The sequence below is a fragment of the Lygodium microphyllum genome, chromosome 7 (assembly GCF_053477565.2).
Source record: "Lygodium microphyllum isolate KBCC chromosome 7, Lygodium_microphyllum_v1.1.10, whole genome shotgun sequence".
Classification (NCBI taxonomy): Eukaryota; Viridiplantae; Streptophyta; class Polypodiopsida; order Schizaeales; family Lygodiaceae; genus Lygodium; species Lygodium microphyllum.
The window spans coordinates 19486140-19506074 of record NC_141141.1 but is presented as its reverse complement, the minus strand read 5'-3'; the positions used below and the strand labels follow the sequence as shown (position 1 = coordinate 19506074).

Here is a 19935-nt window from a genome sequence, read left to right as displayed (position 1 = left end):
ACTCCGAAACTCCAGTTTTTCCCATTTCCATTTCCCTCGTTTTTGAAACTCCCCCATACTATGGACTCTACCCAAGAGGTCGAACCCCGCTTTGCTATCAATTGTTGGATTTAGAATTGCAATAGTGCAAGTATAGAACTAGAAGAAGAAGAAGCTTAAGAGAGTACAACTCAAAGTGTATTGAGAGATGTGTAAAGAGAAGATTTATAAGACTAAGTATGCCCTAAAGTGAATGGGCATATATACAAGGCCAGGGAAAAAAAACCTCCTAAAGAGGGAAAAAATTGCCTAGGTAGTCCTAAGTGTGTCCAAACACATCACTATCGAAATATGGTGATGCCACATGTCCTAATTCGTTTGATATGCATGGAACTTTTTAGTTTTTTCCTTGTATGATGATTAACATTAAGGGGTCATAGTTGAAGTCCTTTTCACCAATGCAACCAACCTCCACCCTACCCACCTGCCTACCCAGGCCACTAGCCCTACTTGCCACCACAAGCCCTCGTTATCCCTCTCTCCATCGCCATTGCCCCCCCACCTACCTGCCTGCCATAAAAACCTTGCTCACCACCAAAACAACCATTCTTGTCTCACTTGCCACCATCATGTCCACCCTCCACTGCCACTGTCCTAAGTGCTCCCTCCCATCCATGCCACACCCATGTTACACACACGGATACATCTTCAACTTTCTCACCCACCCTCGCAGCCTTCATCAAGATCCTCGCTCAAGATGATCCATCTCTTCTATCTCGGCACATCCCTCTCAAACCAGAATTGTTGGGTGGTGCTGCATATTTTGTCTCTTTTATTGATGATTGTTCCATGAAGATTTGGGTTTATCTGTTGAAAAAGAAAAGTGAAGCGTTTGCTTTTTTTAAAAACTTTTCATGCATTTGTGACCACTTAGACAGGTAGAAAACTAGAATGCTTGAGAACTGATAATGGGGATGAGTTCACATCTATTGAGTTTAAGTTCTTTTGTGACTTGCATGGAATCAAGAGGAAGCTTATAGCTCCTTACAGCCCTTCATCAAATGGGGTGGCTGAAAGATACAATAGGAATTTATGTGAAAGAGTGCGGTGCATGCTGTCCACTGCTAATCTCCCTCATGAATTTTGGGAAGAGGTACTTAAAACTGCGGTTCACATTTGCAACAGCTCTCCAAACAAGTCCTTAAATAATAGCATCCCTGAGGAGGTTTGGTCTGGCAAATCAGCCTCATATGACCATTTATGGATATTCGATTGTGATGCTTTTGTGCATGTTAGAGATGAGCTGAGGATAAACTTGACCCGAAATCCACCAAAGGCATTTTCATGGGCTATGGTGATGAGGGTGAATTTGGCTATAGAGTGTGGTTACCACAGCCCAAGAAAATTGTCCGCAGCCGAAATGCTATGTTTAATAGGCAAAGTTGCTGAAAAGTACCTTAGCCTCTAATAAAGACATGAAAAAGGTCAAATTCAGAATTTGCAGCCACCTATTACTTCAAATGATAAGCCTCATGATGCTATACCACACGCTAAAACTAATGATCAGCCGGCTATTTTTGAGCCAAATGATGATGGACAACAAATAGAAGCACAAGGAGGTCATGGAAAAAAGATAGACTTGCTGATTATGAAAATGCAGGTGCTAGAAATGAAAATGAAGGTGTTGTACAGCATAAACAACATGCTGAGAATGGCTTATAGAGCCAATAAATACTGAAAATAACATACCTCGTAATGTAGACCCGATTCATGAGAATGTAGATCATTGGGTATGTAGGTCTACACACTTAAGAAGGCAGCCACATAGGTATGACCCCTCTTTGCACTATGCGATGCTTACAGATGAGGGTGAGCCCCTTACATATAAAGCGGCCAAGTCATGCAAATTCAACAGTAAGTGGGAGCTAGCTATGTAGGAAGAGATTAAGTCTCTGTATGCTAATGATACTTGGGATCTTGTATCGTTGCCCAAAGGAAGAAAGCCTCTTCCAAAAAAATGGGTTTACAAAGTAAAGACATTTGATGGGAAACCCAAGTACAAAGCAAGACTGGTTGCCAAAGGGTATGCATAAAAGGAAGGGATTGACTTCCAAGAGCTCTTCTCACCTGTTGTGAAGATGACCACTCTACGTGTGCTTTTTGATCTCATTGTTGTATTGGACTTAGAGCTGTACCAAATGGATGTGAAAACGACTTTTCTGCATGGTGACATTAATGAGGAAATCTACATGAAACAGCCCAAGGGCTTTGTAGTCCCTGGAATAGAGCAGTTGGTGTGTAAACTTAAACACAGCTTGTATGGGCTGAAGCAAGCACCATGACAGTGGTACCAAAAGTTTGACACTTTTATGCTCTCTCATGGGTTTACACGCAACCATGTGGATCATTGTTTGTATATGAAAAAGATATAGAGGGCAACCCCATTATACTTGTTTTGTATGTGGATGATATGTTGCTAGCTAGGAAAAGAAATACTAGGTTGGATGCTCTCAGAGATCATAGAACACAGAAATTGTTGTTCTTATCTCAAGAAAAGTACATTGAAAGGTACTGGACAGATTTAACATGGCTGAAGCTAAGCCTCTTGGGGTGCCCTTACCTCCATATCTTAAGCTTAGTAAAGCCAACAGCCCACAAGATGACATGGAAACCCATGCTATGAAGGGGTTCCCTTATGCATCAAATTGTGGCTCTCTTATGTATACTATGGTCGCTACTTGTCCAGACAGTGCTCATGCAGTGGGAGTTGTCAGCAGGTTTATGTCAAATCTTGGCAAACCACATTGAGAGGCTGTCAAGTGTATTCTTCGATATCTCAAGGGTACACAAAGAAAGTGTATTTGCTATGGGCAAGGTGCACTTAGTCTGTAGGGTTATTGTGATGCAGACATGGCAAGTGACTTGGACACTCGCAAGTCCACTAGTGGGTATGCCTTTACTGTTGCTAGTGGGGCCGTTTCTTGGTGCTCCAGGTTGCAGAACATCGTAGTACTGAGAACTACTAAAGATGAATACATATCAGCTACTGAAGCTTCTAAGGAAGCTATATGGTTAAGAAGACTTAAAAAGGATCTTGGTATGTCTATGAGTACTCCAGTGTTGGGATGTCATAGCCAGAGTACTGTGTATCTCGCTAAGAATGCCATGTATCATTCATGCACAAAGCATATAGATGTGTGACATCACTTGAGTTGGTTAAAGGTTCACTTCGAACCTTTAAGTGGGAGGTTGTTGGGATGTAAAGGCCCTTTATTCACCTCTGTGTATTGTACATGTGTATTATTATATTGTACATATGAATGCACCCTTACGTGCCCTAAGTATAAATACACTTTATTCTTTGTGTACCAACACATTGTGGATACACCCAAAATCAGCCCGTACTCTCTCTTTGTCACTCTCACTCACTTGCATTCTTTTGCTATTGTAAATCTTCACGCTTCCCGATAGCCATTTACAACAAGTGGTGCTTCCAAGCACATATCATCTCGCAAAGATTTGTTTTCTTCTCTTATTGCAGCCCTGGTTGGCAAGTCTGTATAGTGTGCCAACAATGCATCATACCTTGTTAGAGGCATTGGGGAGATTGTGTTGACAACCATTGATGGCTCTATTCTCGGCTTGTTGCAGAAGCATAAAGAAGAATTTACTATATATTTCTTCTTTGGCAAGGTGTGCTTTGCAAGTCACCTTTGATGATGATAGATGTATGGTCAAAGATAAGGAACATATGACTTTGGTTTTGATTGGCACTCTATATTGTGGATTATACAAATTGGATGCTTTTTCAATTGATCAATCGGTCTATCTAGTGTCTACTCTCACTCTTGCTATGTCACAGGCGGAGTTATGGCATGCTCACATGGGGCATGTAAACTATGGTAGCTTGATGCTTATGCAGCGTACATAGATGCTCGATGGTTTACTTCTCTTGGAGAGACCTCCTGAGCATATATAAGAGGGATGTATTTTGGAAAAAATGCATCGTTTTTCATTTCCCTGTGATATTGCTCTTAGATTAATTGCCAAATTACAAATTGTGCACTCAGATGTATGTGGCCCTATGTAGACAAAGTCATTGGGTGGCTGTTACTATTTTGTCACTTTCATTAATGACTTTACTTGCTTTTTCTGGGTTTACTCTTTGGTGAAAAAGTCAAAAGTGTATGATGCATTTTCGGCTTTTGTAGCACTTGCTGAAAATCAATCTGGCTGCAAGGTCAAGACTCCTCGTTCGGACCAGGGGGGGAATGTCTTCTATACTGAATTCTTTTTTGAAGCAAAAAGGCATTGTTCATTAGTACACTACTACTTATACTCCACATTAGAATGGGGTTGCAAAGAGAAAGAATCGGTCACTCATGGAGATGGCCAGATGTATGCTGAAAGCAAAGAGCTTGCCACACAGTTTTTGGATGGAAGTGGTTATGTGTGCTTGCCATATCTTGAACAGGTGCCCCACCAAGGCATTAAAGAATGTAACGCCCTTTCAAGTTTCAAACAATTGGAAACATTTTATTGGACATTTTTGTACTTTTGGGTGCCTTACATATGTACACATTCCCAAGGTACTCAAGAAGAAGTTGGATAACAAGGCTGTTAAATGCATTTTCATGGGGTACAATAGTGAGAGCAAAGGATATAGATTATATGATCCTATTTCTAAGAAGATATTTGTGAGCAGGCTATGGTTTTCGTTGAAAAATCAGAATTATTCCTTGCTCATTTTGAGACATATTAGGTTGTCAATGATATATTTAAAGGGTTGCTACCCATTTCCTTTGATGATACAACAGGAGCTTCAGCAAGTGAACTTAATGTTCAGCCAGCTACTCCATTGGGTAATCCAAAGACTTAGCCCATCGCTGATCTGAATATTTAGCAAGATGCTGAATTTAAAATTCAGCAAGAGCTTGTATACAATGAGGAGGCTAGACAGATGCCTAAATGGTATTTGCAGACTATGAAAGATAGTCATTTGGATGGTCCTATTGCTAGTCATACTCAAAGGGAAGCTCATACTATTGAGTTTGATTCCATCATAAAGAATCAAACATGGGATTTAGTGTCCTTGCCTATTGGGAAGAAAGCCATTGGTACAAAGTGGGTCTATAAGCTGAAAAGAAATGCAGATGGATTCATTGACAAATATAAGGCCAGGCTTGTGGCCAAGGGCTACACACAGAAGAAAGGCATTGACTATGAGGAGACGTTTGCTCCTACATCCCGCATAACTACCATTAAGTCTATGGTCGCTTTTGGCTGCCCATTATGGATGGATTGTGCATCAACTTGATATAAAGACAGCATTTTTGCATGGGGAACTTCAAGAAGAAGTATATGTACAGCAGCCAATTGGTTTTGCAGTTGTGAGATCCGAACATTTGGTGTGCAAGCTGGAAAAGGCTTTATATGGTTTGAAGCAAGCTCCTCAAGCTTGGTATGCAAAGATTGATGCCTTTTTACGCAGCCAAGGGTTCATAAACAGCTCATCAGAGTCTACCTTTTACGTATGTAAAGAGGGGGGATCCTTGCTGGTCATATGTCTATATGTTGATGATCTTCTCCTTATAGGGACACATGGTAATCTGATTTCAGCATTCAAACAAAATTTGCAGCAAACTTTTGAGATGTCAGATTTGGGACCTTTGCACTATTACTTGGGCATTTAGTTCATTCATGATGCTAGAGGCATTGGATTGTGACAATCTAGATACATTGGTAAACTTCTTAAGAGGTTTAGCTTACAAGATTGCAAGCCAGTTTGTCACTAATGGAACTTGGACTAAAGCTATCATTGCATGATGACAGTGACTTGTTTGATATCCATACATATGCTCCCGCAATTGGATGTCTTATTTACTTATGCAACACAAGGCCACACATATAGTTCGCAATTTCAGCCCTAAGTAGATATATGCATCAGCCACGCATGTCACATTGGCAAGCTGTCAAGCGTGTTTTCTGTTACTTGCAAGGTACTAGAACACTTGGATTGCTTTATGCCAAGGGGGGACTACTGCACTTACATGCTGATAGTGATTCTAATTTAGCTGGTGTAGAGTGAGACATGTATGTCATGTACGCACCATGAATACCTATTAATGTGGCTTCACATGTGTAGCAACCTACATGAATATTGCATTATGGTAGTATAAATGTTGCCTATGCCCATAGATTCTAACGCACTATATCACTCTAATCCATTTTCATCTAAGATGTAGTGATTATGATTCTCGTCACTCCACTAGTGGCAATCATTTCTTTCTTGGCTCATCTTGCATCTCTTGGTTTAGCAAGAAACAATCCACTGTTGCCAGATTGTCATGTGAAGCTAAATACAAGGTAGCTTTCACTACCACAATTGAATGCGTATGGCTTAGATGCTTGTTAGCTGATTTAGATATATCTATCACGGAGCCTACTTCTTTGTTCACTCATAATCAGAGTGCCATTGCAATGGCACGGAACCTAGTGTTTCATGCACGTAGGAAACACATTGAGATCCACTATCACTTTGTCAGAGAGAGGCTACATGCAGGTGATTTTAGCCTTGTCTACTGTCCTACCGCCAATAATGTGGCAGACATCTTCACCAAAGCTCTTCCTCGTGACAAATTTTAAGCATTCCGCAATGCTTTAAATTTCATCTCCTTTGGTGGATGACCCTTGTATCTTAATCACTCTTCACTCCAAGGGGGTTTGTTGGGTTTAACTCACGCCTACGCTCACAGAAGAGGAGTGTGGTGATCTTCAGTAGGACACTAGGGTACCTTTTACTCACAATGAGGACGATCTCAGAGAATCACTCACATAGATGCACATATCTAGACCCTCGTCATTTGGATGAGTAGCTAGTGACTTGGATGAGAGCTTACGGAAGATTAGTTTCTTCTTCAAGGACAAGGCCAGAGGAAGAGAAAGGGTCTTTTAGAGAAGGAGAGATCTGCTAGAGCATCATTGGATGCCTCACAAAGAGAAGAAGAGAGACGGTCAAGGTGCAAATGGACAGCTAAGAGGACGATCTCAGAGAATCACTCACATAGATGCACATATCTAGACCCTCGTCATTTGGATGAGTAGCTAGTGACTTGGATGAGAGCTTACGGAAGATTAGTTTCTTCTTCAAGGACAAGGCCAGAGGAAGAGAAAGGGTCTTTTAGAGAAGGAGAGATCTGCTAGAGCATCATTGGATGCCTCACAAAGAGAAGAAGAGAGACGGTCAAGGTGCAAATGGACAGCTAAGAGGACGATCTCAGAGAATCACTCACATAGATGCACATATCTAGACCCTCGTCATTTGGATGAGTAGCTAGTGACTTGGATGAGAGCTTACGGAAGATTAGTTTCTTCTTCAAGGACAAGGCCAGAGGAAGAGAAAGGGTCTTTTAGAGAAGGAGAGATCTGCTAGAGCATCATTGGATGCCTCACAAAGAGAAGAAGAGAGACGGTCAAGGTGCAAATGGACAGCTAAGAGGATGCACATTGCCAAAGCAAAGATTGATGCTATGAAGGAAGCCATATTAGAGTATAGGTTTCATGCAAAGAGCTTCCTTCTAGACTCAATTTGGTGACAAGGTTAACAAAGATTTTTCCATACCATGGGACCAAAATACTATAGACATGTGTTAGGAGACTTTGGAGAGAAACTCGATCCATTGCATAGGGCCCTTTGGAGGTGACACAGGTGGCTACAAAGTACTACATAGCTTTGCTTGGATCCACCACTAGGCTGCCATGCTACAAGAGGAATAGAGAGAGAATATGGAAGAGCACTAGAAAGGTGATTACAGATAGGATGATCCTATATTTGATGGTCCATTTTACAAAGGAGGAGGTGTAGAAGGCACTTCTGGCACTGCCCTCAAGCAAGTGTCAAGAAGAAGGTGGATCGGATAAGTCCTTTTTGAGCTATTGGGATCTTATTAATATAGGCCTCACCTTAGCTTTCCAAGAGATCATAGCATCATAGGTCATTCCAAAAATACTTTTTGAGGGATTGATTCACCTCATTCCCAAAGGAAGTGGAGACTGATTGGAGATCACACACTGGAGACCAATCACTTTTCTTGGAACTACCTATAAGATCCTTGCAAAGGCCATCATTCTCAAAATAGTCCCATTGATGCCAAATATCATCCACCCCATAGAAATAAGTTTTTTTCAAAGAACACAACATCTTGGAGAATATCTTCACTTTCTCGGAGTCCACAACTTTGGCTCAATGTAGAAACCAAGTTTTTATTGTGCTACTTAAATTTGAGAAGGCATACAATCATGTCGACTGGGAATTCTTAGAGGGGATGATGCTAAAGACGAGATTTCTAGAGCAATGGGTCAAGGAAATAATGGCTCTTTACTCCTTAGCACATAGCCAAGTTATGACTCTCATACAACCTAGATGTAGGTGAGGGTTGGGGATCATAGACCCAAACAACTTAAGCAAAGCCTTGATGGCTAAGCTCATTGTTAGGGGTTTGCTTCCAAGCGAGGAGCCTTGGAAGAAACTCTTGATAGGGAGGCTAAAGGCTATGACAACTGTTCATGGAGAACCATGGCAGCCCAAAATCCACTAGATTTTTCAAGAGATCAAGACTAGGGACTTAGGGAGGAGCTTTGAGGTTAGATTCACAAAGCTACCATTATCAAAGCATGGAGACATGTATTATTGGGGCTTCACCAACTACCTCCCGCTACAATCCAAGAGAAGATAAGGAAACCTCTTCTCTTCAATCACTTTTTGAGATTAGACTCCAGCCATACTCTTGGACAAAGGACATACATATCATGGGGGAGGTTCTCTTTACAAGTTGGTGTATCAATGGGAGATTGGTCTGCATTCCAGGAGTTACCATACGAGGATAAAAGACAAAGACTACAATGTCTCAAGGGAGATAGAATTTTGATTGAAGCTATGACGAAGGGAGTTCCAACGGATTGGTGGAAAGATATAGGTACCTCTCAGACTTGGACCAGTCTCTTTTCTAGAGGGGCCATTCTTCTAGTAGTCTTGGCGACTAGCAGAGACATGACATTTGCTTTTATGGTTGAGGAGGATGGCCATCTCCAGTGAGAGGACCCTAACCAAACATCCTTCATTGGATCCTCCAGACAAAGGATCAAAGTAGTGGCTCACTTTAAGAGGAAGTGGCACATTGATCCAAACCCGACCACTTGCCTAGTAGATGGATGGAGATATTGGGCTTACTAGAGGAGATCTCTCAGAGATTATAGTGGGATCCATGAGAGTAGGTGTGGAGAGATCCACTTCTTAATAAATCTTGTGACATGGCCTTCTTTGGCTACACTACTAGGCTGAAAATGAGAATACAAGTGAGTAGGATCAAAGCATAACTAGCAGTCACCTCCCATTGGCATAGAGAGGGAATCACAGATAAGTTTCTATGTGACTTTTGGAGAAGGCTACATGACAACTTCAAGTCTAGGAAGATATCTCTCTTCCTATGGCTTGTACCTCACAGAAGCCTAGTAATTGGCACGTGGCTTGGATACGGCAAGGACCCAATAGCATGTGCTAGATGCAGCAAGCCAATGGAGACACAAAGACATTGCTTATGGGACTGCCCAAGAGCCCATGAGGTTTGGAGGAGAGCCCTCATGATGATATCGCACAGCATAGCATAGAGACAATGGTGGTGACCTAGGGAGTTGTAGAATGGGTCACAAATAAAGGCCCAACGTATTGCTATAAGGATGCTTAGGGGAGCTATTCTTTTCTCATCATTGGACAGCATCTAAGTAGGATCCCCACTCCAGATTACTTGTAGGCGTAGTGGACCTAGGGACACTATGACAGATGCGAGTTGATTGCCAGCATCATAGCCTAGTATATTTGGACTACAAGATGCAGCTACGCTATTGACCTTCTAGATGTATCCACAGCAAAGACTCTATCAAAGATCTTGACAAAGATCATTCACACTCTTGGCAGGGGGTGGGAGAGGATGTAGGGCAGTTCTGAGAGGATGAGGAAGAGAAAAGGGGATTTTTGGTAGACATGGTATTCATGCACTTTCTTCCATACTGCACCACATATGGTTTGGCATTACAGCCCACTAGATTGGTTGTTCACACAGCCATTGTGTTTGTGATGTACTTTGTTACTCTTCACAAAGGTCCTTGTACTTTGTATTTTACCTCAAGCTTTTGGCCGACGTGTTATTAATAGAAATTTTTTTCTTGGGGATAAAAAAAACATTGAGGGGTCCTTAATAGAGGCTTCTCGTTTGAAAACCAAGGCTACAAACTACTCCATAATTATATGCATGGGACACTAGCTTTCCCTTTAATGATGATTAACATTGAGGAGACCTTAATAGAGGTGTCCTATTTCTGAAAACAAAGGGTACAAACTGCTCCACAAAATCATATCAATTCGAGAATGGGAACCAAGAAAATGGGAATACATCTTTTGTCAAGCCACAATAGCACATCTCTTTTTTTCCCCTAGAGAAGAGATAACTTCTATTAAGATTCCTTAGAACAAAGCATCCCAAGGTAAATTGCAAAATACAAAGCAGCATTGTAAGGGACTTCCATATCAAAAAATATTTAACAAGGGGAAGTCAATTACAAAGCTTGAATGAATAGCTAGTCATGAGGTTTATAATGCCAGACCATGTGGGTCTGGAAAAGAAAGTGCTAGAATCCCATGTCTTGAGAAAAGCATCTCTCCTCTCCATAGTCTCCAAACTGCCCTATATTCTGGAGAGTAATGTACAATCTCTGTCCTGATCCTGGAGAGAGTCTTCGCAGTAGATATGTCCAAAAAATCAATAGCCTGGCTACATCTGGCTGTCCATATGTACCAAGCAATAATGCTAGCTATGAGCTTCCTATACTAGCTTAAGTTCTTCTGTTCCCTCAGCTGGAGCTCCTCCTCGTCCGTAAGCCTTGTCACACCCTCTTTGTCCAACCCCCTCCTCATGGTAGGAGAACTTGCAGCACTTAACAGTTTCCAAATTCTTGAGGCTTATGGAAACAAATCACTTGTACGCCATCAATTCATGTAAGGGACAAAACACTACATTTTAAATAGCAGGGGAAACGGTGGTGCAGCATCATTCAGTTTCAGAAGTCTTACTTCTCTTATGCGCCAAAAGGATGAAGCTTGGTGGTTGTCTTGAGCAACAGTTCCATCGGCAACAAGCCCTCCTTCAATGCAAGTCTCTAGGAAATTGTCCAGCTTTTCCCTGATGTTGGAAGGCATGAAAATTCACAAAATCAAATCTCGGAAATAAATACAGAAATTGGGTATTGCCCTTTGTAAGATAAAATCCTTGTGCCACATCAAAAATCTTGGATCAACTTCTCACAATGTAGAGAAAAATAGACAAAAACATTTGTGCTCTCTCTGTCATGGATTTTTCATGCTCAATTATGGGCAAATGCAGGTCTTTAAGATGAATAAGATATTTATCTGCTAAGCCCTGAAGACACAAAAAATGGAAATGTACATCTACTATTACCTTGCATAAATGTAAGGCTAAAAAAGAGATAAGGCCGATTTCTTTTGTCTATTCAACCACACCTTTTAAAAAAAGGTGTTTGAGGTGGGGGTATTGCCATCTACATCTACCAGTGCAATATGGCTATTTTATCTCCATCTCTCACCACCGCCAAACATTTCAACAAAATTCAAATCGTCAGACCCTATCATAGAGGAGATGATATCCCTCCAGCTTAAACCTATTATGATCCTCAAGATGGTGGGAGAACTAGAACCACTTGTACACAGTGATGGCATCATCTATATATTATTTTCATTTCATATTTTTCTTTTTTAATTTATGAAAACTTGCATCATGGATCAGTTGTACTCACCATTTTAGTCTCATACATCATTTTAGCCTCTAACAGACATTAAATGTAACCTGACCTGACCTTTTGTCTACCCCCCCCCCCCCCAAAAAAAAAAACACCTTTTCCTTTCTGCCTCCTTTACCCTTCATGTGGCCTTCTTCTTTCTCTCTTACACCCATAGAACTTCTCAGCTCATTTTGTGTCACTCCCATAGAAGCTGGTGGACATGGAGTTAAGAGTTAGCACCTAAATAGGGCATCCAAGTCTCTTATACCTCCTCTCCAGTGTATCGATAATGATTGGTGCTACTAAACGAACATCTGTGTCTAGAGGGCTTGAGGAGTTAAAGCTCCAAGCACCTCTGATCTGGGAAACTGGAATGCCATACTTGCAGCACCAAATCCTTTTTGAATAGGAAGAACAGGCATCTGCACAGAGGATGCCATGGTGGGGTCCTAGTTGAAACGTTTTCCTATATTGGAACTTATTTCTTAAGCTGTACATATCTTTAATCACTGCTTTTTTGCAAACTAATAAATCATGAAATCTTTCCATGCTTGTGAATGTATTCATCATTTATCTGCCCACATCATTTAACTCCCCACAGTGAGCCCAAGTATGAAGCAAAAGGAGGAAGGCCTTGACTCCTGTCCTATATTTGCAATGCCTTGGAACTCAGGTTCTCTCCTCTGTTGATCCTCTACAGTCTCTCCCTCATTTTAAGCCGCCTCCAACAATTCAAGAGACCAGCTGTGGAAGACATGATACAATGGCAGATCAAATGACAACTCTAGCTAAAAACTTACAGTGCATCTAGCAGGATACTGACGAACCCCAACACAGCAGCCCCTAATGCCCAAACAGACCCAACATGCACGGCCTACAACAATTAAGCCTTACAAGAAAGCCGAGAATTGACAACCAAAAATCTACCATTATTTGCAGCTCCTACATAAGGATGAGCTTCTTAGGAGTATGTGCCCCATTGTATTGAGGCTTGTTGATGTTGGGTAAGATTTCCCTACTAATTGTGGCATGAGCATGTAACAGCCACATTGAAAGTCACACCTCATGAGCAGAATACAAACGTCCCGCTGCAGCATTCTCCAATGTTCTCAGAAACTAGCATTGCTGTGTGGGCAGTGTGGCACAAAGGATGCTTCTGCCATATAGATATCCAGATGTAGCTGTTGTCCCTCTAGTGCAGTTGGTGAGCTTGTTAGGTTTTCCTAGCAGGCTTCTGCTGGCCATGGCACCTGTGAGCTTCAGGAAAGCCCTTGACATGTGTTTGGAATAAGGCCTGGTTGCAGCAAAGTCTCCTATTTGGTCGACTATTAAATGTGGAGACAATTAACCATCTCATAACCAAACTAATAACATCATTGGTGTGAAGACAAGAGGGCTAACAAGGAGCACTAATGGAATGATCCTCAACTATGATTGAATACTTATAATGAGATGAATGAATATGAGAGAGTAAGTACAGGATCCTAGGACCTATGCACAAGTGAGGTACAATGAATGGTCGAGTAAAGATGAAGAGGCCAACTATGATGTACCCAAAGCAGAACCAAAGGATTACTGCAGAAGATGAAGGAAGCAACACATCCCTTTGTAACTCAAGTGCAGGCTGTGGGGTACCATCATAAATTAGCTACTGGAGTGTGTTGTCCCAATGAGGAGGAGCCAGTCCCCACTCGATGGAGAAGAATCCATTAACTGCTTCATCTTTGTGCAAGGATGGAGTAATGTATGTTTTACTGGAGTGAAAAGTTTGGGAGCCGCAAGAGCCAAAAACCTGACTGAAACTGCTGCATTTTGGGTACAGGCAGCAACATGAACGGCTGGAGAAGAGGAATGTGTCAGCAGGGACTGTCGATCAACAGTAGACAGCCACATTTTGGAGCAATGCAGCAGATCACAGTGGTGAAGGAAGTAGAGGCTGCATAGGTGACTTTTAGGGCAACAGCAGCACCACCCAGCCTGGGAGATCAATGCTGAAACAGCAGGGGCTGCATTAAGGACAGAAGCTGCATCACTTTGCCTCTGGCAAGGTCAAGAATATGAGGACGGGTTGTGGGAGCAGGGTGCTGAAGACCAGCAAGGATGGAGAAGGATTTGGCAATGGAAGGATGGAAAAAGGCGATGAAAGTGGCCTCCTTGGTCTCCTTTTACGAAACTTTTTGAGCTACTTGCCCTACCCAAATCTCTAAAGTTTCCAGTCAATTTTTGATTTTAAACTTCTCTTTGGGGCTGTGAAGGAACTGAATACATTGGCCAATAATTGAGAACATAACTTTGATCAAGGGTTGAGTGAACTACATCCATGCATGGAGCAGACACCTCATATCAAGCCAGCCAAAACCATGGAAGTAATTTGCCATTGTGGCAAGCCTCGCACACAACCCACATGAGCACGGATGCCCGAGGCCAAACAAAGATAAAAGCATTGCCAGTTTAAAAGAGGCAATTGCCATTGTGGCAAGCCTCGCACACAACCCACATGAGCACGGATGCCCGAGGCCAAACAAAGATAAAAGCATTGCCAGTTTAAAAGAGGCAAGCATGATGGGACCATAACCTGGCCATTGATGGCATCTTGCCCCATACTTTGGAAATGAAGTCCCAAACCTGTTTGGCAACTAGACAAGTGGCAAAATGATGAACATGGGTTTCATCACAAGTGGTACAAAAAACATATCTGCCACCACAGGATATCTTGAAACCATGCAGCACATTGCCAATGTAAAGACCCCCAATAAGAATCCTTTTGGCTTCATGAGTGTTTGTTGCCAGTCTTTAATCGTGCTTGGTTGGCCAGAAGGTCTGATGTAAATATTTGTATACATTAATTCAAACTTCTTCATGAATATGTGTGTGTGTGTGCGCGCGCGCGTGCATGTGTACATACATACATACATACATACATACATACATATATTGGCATTTGCTAGTATTTGCCATGAGGGTAAAGGGTGGGAAGGCGACTACACAGCACTTGTCAGCTTCTCTCTCTACTGCAATAGGTAGTGGTCCATTATTGAAAGTGGAGACTATTAATTGCCTGGTGACCAAACTAATGACACTATTAGCACTTGCCAGCGAGGCAATTTTGGCTATGATGGTAAAGGGTCTGAAGACGACAAAGCACCACCTATCGCTCTTCTCTCTCCTGCAAATAATGAGCTTTCTATACTTGCCTAGGAGCCTTCCCCAGGCAACCATATCTATGGAATTTAATCAACTGCTTGAAATGTGTTAGGAGTAGGATCTGGTTTCATTGGAGTCTCCTGTTGAAAGGTGGTCCTGTTGGAAGTGGAGATAACAACCACCTAGTGATAATGAAATCACAGATACTCGTTCAGATGACAAGTGACTACAATTGGCGAGATAGATGAAGCACCTACAACAATATCAATGGCAGAGGGGAATTTAGCAAGGTTGACAAACTCTATCCAAATTGTGAGAGGCCCATCCCAACCACCTTGTCTATAAAGGGATTAAGTCAATGCAAAAGAGGAGCTTAACATCCTTCACACATGATCTGGCATTTAGACTATTAGCCTACTGTTTACTCCGCCCTTGTATAAGTCTTATACATGGCTCTTGTATATTTTCTCTGAAGTACGTCTTTTGAGGTGTTCATTAGCATATGATTTTCTCTTTGAAAAATAAAAGGATCCTAGAATCCTCAACCAATCAGCAATATTCAAATGCCAGTCTACCAGTCTAAAGAAGAGAAGCATAAATAGAAACTAAGGAATATAGCATATATAGATCAAACTGCTTAATGCTAACAACTGGACTTCACTGCCTGCTTGAGGACAAGAAGTGTGACCTCGAAGCAAGAAATTGCACGAAACCATATGCATATGACTAGTACTTAGATGCTAGGTTTTGCATTTCTATTCAGGACTAACGTTGCAAATATCTACCGTTCCTTACTAGGGTGAAGGTATCGTTCTTTACTTCTTGCCTTCACGAGTATTGCCTCCACGTTCTTGATAAAAATGGGGAGAAATAGTGTCTTCTCTTCCAAGATGGAGTCTCAAGCATCAGTCCACATATATGTTCACTTTCATGTCAATTGGACCACTCCCTCGGTGGTTGTGCCTTCACATTCTTGAGTGGCATAGGACCCATCTCCCAAGGTCCAGTTTTGGGCACTGCTACAACACTTGGTCAACATCAGAGTCATCTCCTGAGATTGAGTACAAGTATATCTTGACCACCTAGCTAGTAGATTATCCCTCCAACTCTACCAGCTGATGAGTGTCAAGTATTCCTTCTTACCTAGTACGTACATTTGAATGGTGGATTGCTACCTTGGTGTTTCTTAGTTGGCATTGGAGCCATCTCCCAAGGTTGAGATTCAACCTTACCTACATAACTTTGACATCCATGATTGAAGGCGGCTCATACACTTCATTTGGTATCTTCAGGTTTTTGGATTGTCTCTTATGTGCGACATCCACATCCCTTCCTTGTTCTACTTCCTCTTTGCATTGCATGATCTTCATTTGTATTAAAGGATGGTTGGGCAAGGGAACAATTTCCCCATTAGGAACATTGTTCAAGTGGCACCTTGTTGCATGAGCATTCTCATTTGCATTGTGTCCCATTTTTCTATGCATGTGATTCTACAAAGCACTCATGAGCACCTTTCTCACCTTGGGTCCCAAGCATCAGTCACCTACATTCCTCTTCACCCTTCATCATCGAAATCCTTGCCGGTAGCTATGTACATTCTCTTTGTTTTGTGATTTGCAAGCCAAGCATCCCTTTCTGCCAATGGGCATAAACTCCAAAACAACCTCAAAGTGGTTAATACATTACCTTTGTAGGTCCTAGTGGTGGGCCTTGGGCAGCTGGCATGCACCCTTTGTCCAAGGCCGTGGCCTCTCTAGTGTGGCCCTTTGGGCTTGCAAGGAAAGATAACCATCACCTGCATAGTCTTGATAAGTTCTTGGGTAATAGATGGAGCAATGGTTGACCAACCTACTACATCAAGTCACCCATGGCTGCTGCTTTTCATCACCCTCACCTCCAATCTATTGCATCCTCATCATCTTTTGCTTCCACATGGTGGTTTTTGCACTCAAGTTCTATCATCGAAGGCCAACAATCTTTGAAACTCTCCCTCGACCTGCTCCCACAAGTGCTATCTGCTGATTCAATTTTATCTTCATTGTTCGGTATTACTTTTTGCATTAGTGTCTTTGTTTACTATGTTTTAGTCGTGTGCATACACATGTTTGCTTTTGCAAACCCCAGCATATCTCCATAGAGGGCACTAGTTTATTGAGAGGTAGTAGCAAAAGCACGTGAGGGGAGAGCACCAAGAGGTCACAAGATCATATCTTATTTTCTTACAATGTAGTATGATGTTTTTGTCATGCATTGACCAAGCAAAACACCTCATCCATAACTTTATTTGGTTAGAGGGAGAGGGGAGCCCAATCAGGGAAAATGTTTCTTGGGATGTTATAAGTCAACCTTGATCCAAAGAAGGCTTGGGAATCATAGACCCAAATAGCTAGAGCAGGGCCTTGTTGGTTGAGCTTATATTCACAAGTGTTCTTCCAAACGAGGAGCCCTGTAAGAAACTTTTGCTATGGAGGAAAAAGTGGAAGACCATCACAACCTGGCATTCATTGGATTATCAAGAGATTGTTACCAAAGACTAGGGAGAACCTTGAGCTTAGATTGCTAGCATCATTGCGGCCTAGAAATATGTTTTATCTAGTCTTTATCAGCTACCACCAAAAAGTTGAAGAGAAGAGGCGACAATCTTCAACCACCCTTGGGTAAAGGACTTATCTTTCTTAGGGGAGATTCTCCATGCAAGCTGCTTTCTCACACGGAGACTGATTTGATTTTGAAAAGCTACCATAGGAGGTCCAAAGGCAAAGACTACAAGGTCTTAGAAGTGGCACAACTATGGTAGAGACAATATCATAGGAAGTCTCCCTTAACTGGAGGACAAAGGACATGTTTTTTTCTCTAGAAGAAAGACCCTTCTTGGGAGCATTGCAACGAGCAGAGATAGGATCCTCACTTTCAACGGATGAGGACTGTCAACTTCACACAAAGAGGACTTGGATCATGCAAAACCCATGTACTGCTCTAGAATGAGAATTAGAGCAATGGCATACTGGGAGAAGATGGTATCTTAGCTTAAACCCAATCATATGCTTGATTGATGGATGAAAACACTAGGTTTACCTAAGGAGGCCTCCACAAAGAATGAAGTGGAATTCAAGAGAGTGGGTTTGGAGAGAACCATTCTCAACAAACCGTTCGACATAGCTTTTGTTAGCTACACCACTAAGCTCGGTAGCACAACTTCCATAAGTAAGATCAAAGAAATACCAACAATCACTCCTCACTGACATAGATAGCATATGTCAGATCCCTTCTTGCCAGATTTTTGGAGGATATTGGATGAGAAATTTAGGCCTAGGATTTCTCTTTCCATGGTTAGTAGCTCAAAGGAATTTGATAGTTGGTACATGGCTTAGCTATGGCAAGGCCCCAGTGGCATGTGCGAGATGTAATGAGTTAAAGAAGACTCAGAGGCACTGTCTATGGGATTGCCCCAGAGCTCAAGAGGTGTGAAAGAGAGCCCTCAAGTTGGTCTTTTATGGCACAACAAATGCTATGGTTGAGACTTTGGGGGCCGGTAGCTTGGATCACAGACAAAGGCTCAGCATGCTGATATGAAGATTTTCAAGAGGGGAGCCAATGTTTCCTCATCATTGCCCAACATTGGCTAGGATCTCCACTCTAGATTACTTGGAGGCAGCATTAACTTGGGGACACTATCACGTATGGGAAATAGTTGCTAATATACATGCTTGGCATATTTGGATGGTGAGGGTTAGGCCATACTATAGTCTCCATGATATATGCACTACAAAGACCGTTTCTAGGATTCAGACAAAGATCATACATTGAGAGGATGAGGAGAGATGCTTTCTTGCATGTGGGATTCTGGCACCTTCTTTCATCTAGACCCTCTTAGGGCCTGGGACTATAGCCCACCAAATCAGTTGTTCAAACAACCATTGCATTTATGATTATACTTGATTGCTCTTTATAGGGCCTTCTTTGTACTTTGTTTTTACGTTAGAGGGAACTTTCCAGCATGTTATTAATAGAATTTTCTTTTCTTGGGAAGAATGATTCATTTAAAAACTCCTCGTTAAATGCAAGAATCGTGTATAAGATAGCACTAAGCATCAAGTTTAATAATAGAAGACAGCTGTCAATAACCATTCACATGAAGACTATAATACCAATCAAAAAGCATTGCTTTTGAATGAACATGAAAGCTAAGATGCTGCCTTCTTTTTAGCCTAGTCCACCTCTTACTGATACTTGAAGATTTACCGATCATGATTCCCGTTGCTTCCTGTTGTTTCAATCAGCAAATAAAAGCCTTGTTTTGATGCTGGTAAAGGATCTCGAGAACCATCCAAATGGCTCAATACCTTTGGAAAATAAACAAGCATCACAATTTATTGACATTACAACCTCTTAAACCAACAAAGGAATCACGAAGGTAGCTGTTAAAAGTGAGAATTGCTAGTATTTAGATAAGCATGTTAGCAAGGTCAGATCTTTTTCATGATTCTGTTCAACTGCATAGGATCCACACTAATAAGAAGAAGACTATTAAGCGCACCTCCAAAGAGACTGCTATGACAGACATGCAAGATTTCAGTCAGGAAAAGATATCCTGAATGATATTTACCACTACGTTATCTGACCTTCATAGGGAAGTAGACTCAAGCATAACCCTAGTTGAGATTGCTACAATGTCTGGAAGCCCCTACTCCACGTGACCCTCCTTATAACTTTTCTCACTGTTCTTTTGTCTTTCATTTGCCCCCTTCTTCCAATATAACCCCCTTCTTAGCCTCGCCCCTTCTCCCATTCATCCTCCATCCCCATCTGTTTCTCTTCCTTCTCACCTCTGCCTGTCCTCCCTCCCCACCTGTCCTTTGTCCCCACCTGCCGCTGTTTTTTACTCTTACCCCTTCTTTCAGCCAACCTGTCTTCTTTACCTTGGCCTGCCCCCATCATACTTTCTACAACCCTTCTTGGCCT

At 41.9% G+C, this 19935-nt stretch overlaps 1 protein-coding gene across 6 annotated transcripts in view; it reads right to left on the bottom strand.

Moving 5' to 3' along the window:
- D2HGDH (FAD-linked oxidases family protein) overlaps positions 1 to 19935 on the bottom strand; it is a 204358-nt gene that overhangs the window by 12813 nt on the left and 171610 nt on the right. For all 6 annotated transcript variants that reach the window (XM_087681132.1, XM_087681131.1, XM_087681127.1 and 3 more), the window contains 2 exons: positions 19216 to 19316; positions 11105 to 11213 (listed from right to left, as the gene is read on the bottom strand). In XM_087681132.1, coding sequence (XP_087537258.1) covers positions 11105 to 11213; positions 19216 to 19316 — 210 coding nt within the window. The remainder of the gene's footprint in view (positions 1 to 11104; positions 11214 to 19215; positions 19317 to 19935) is intronic.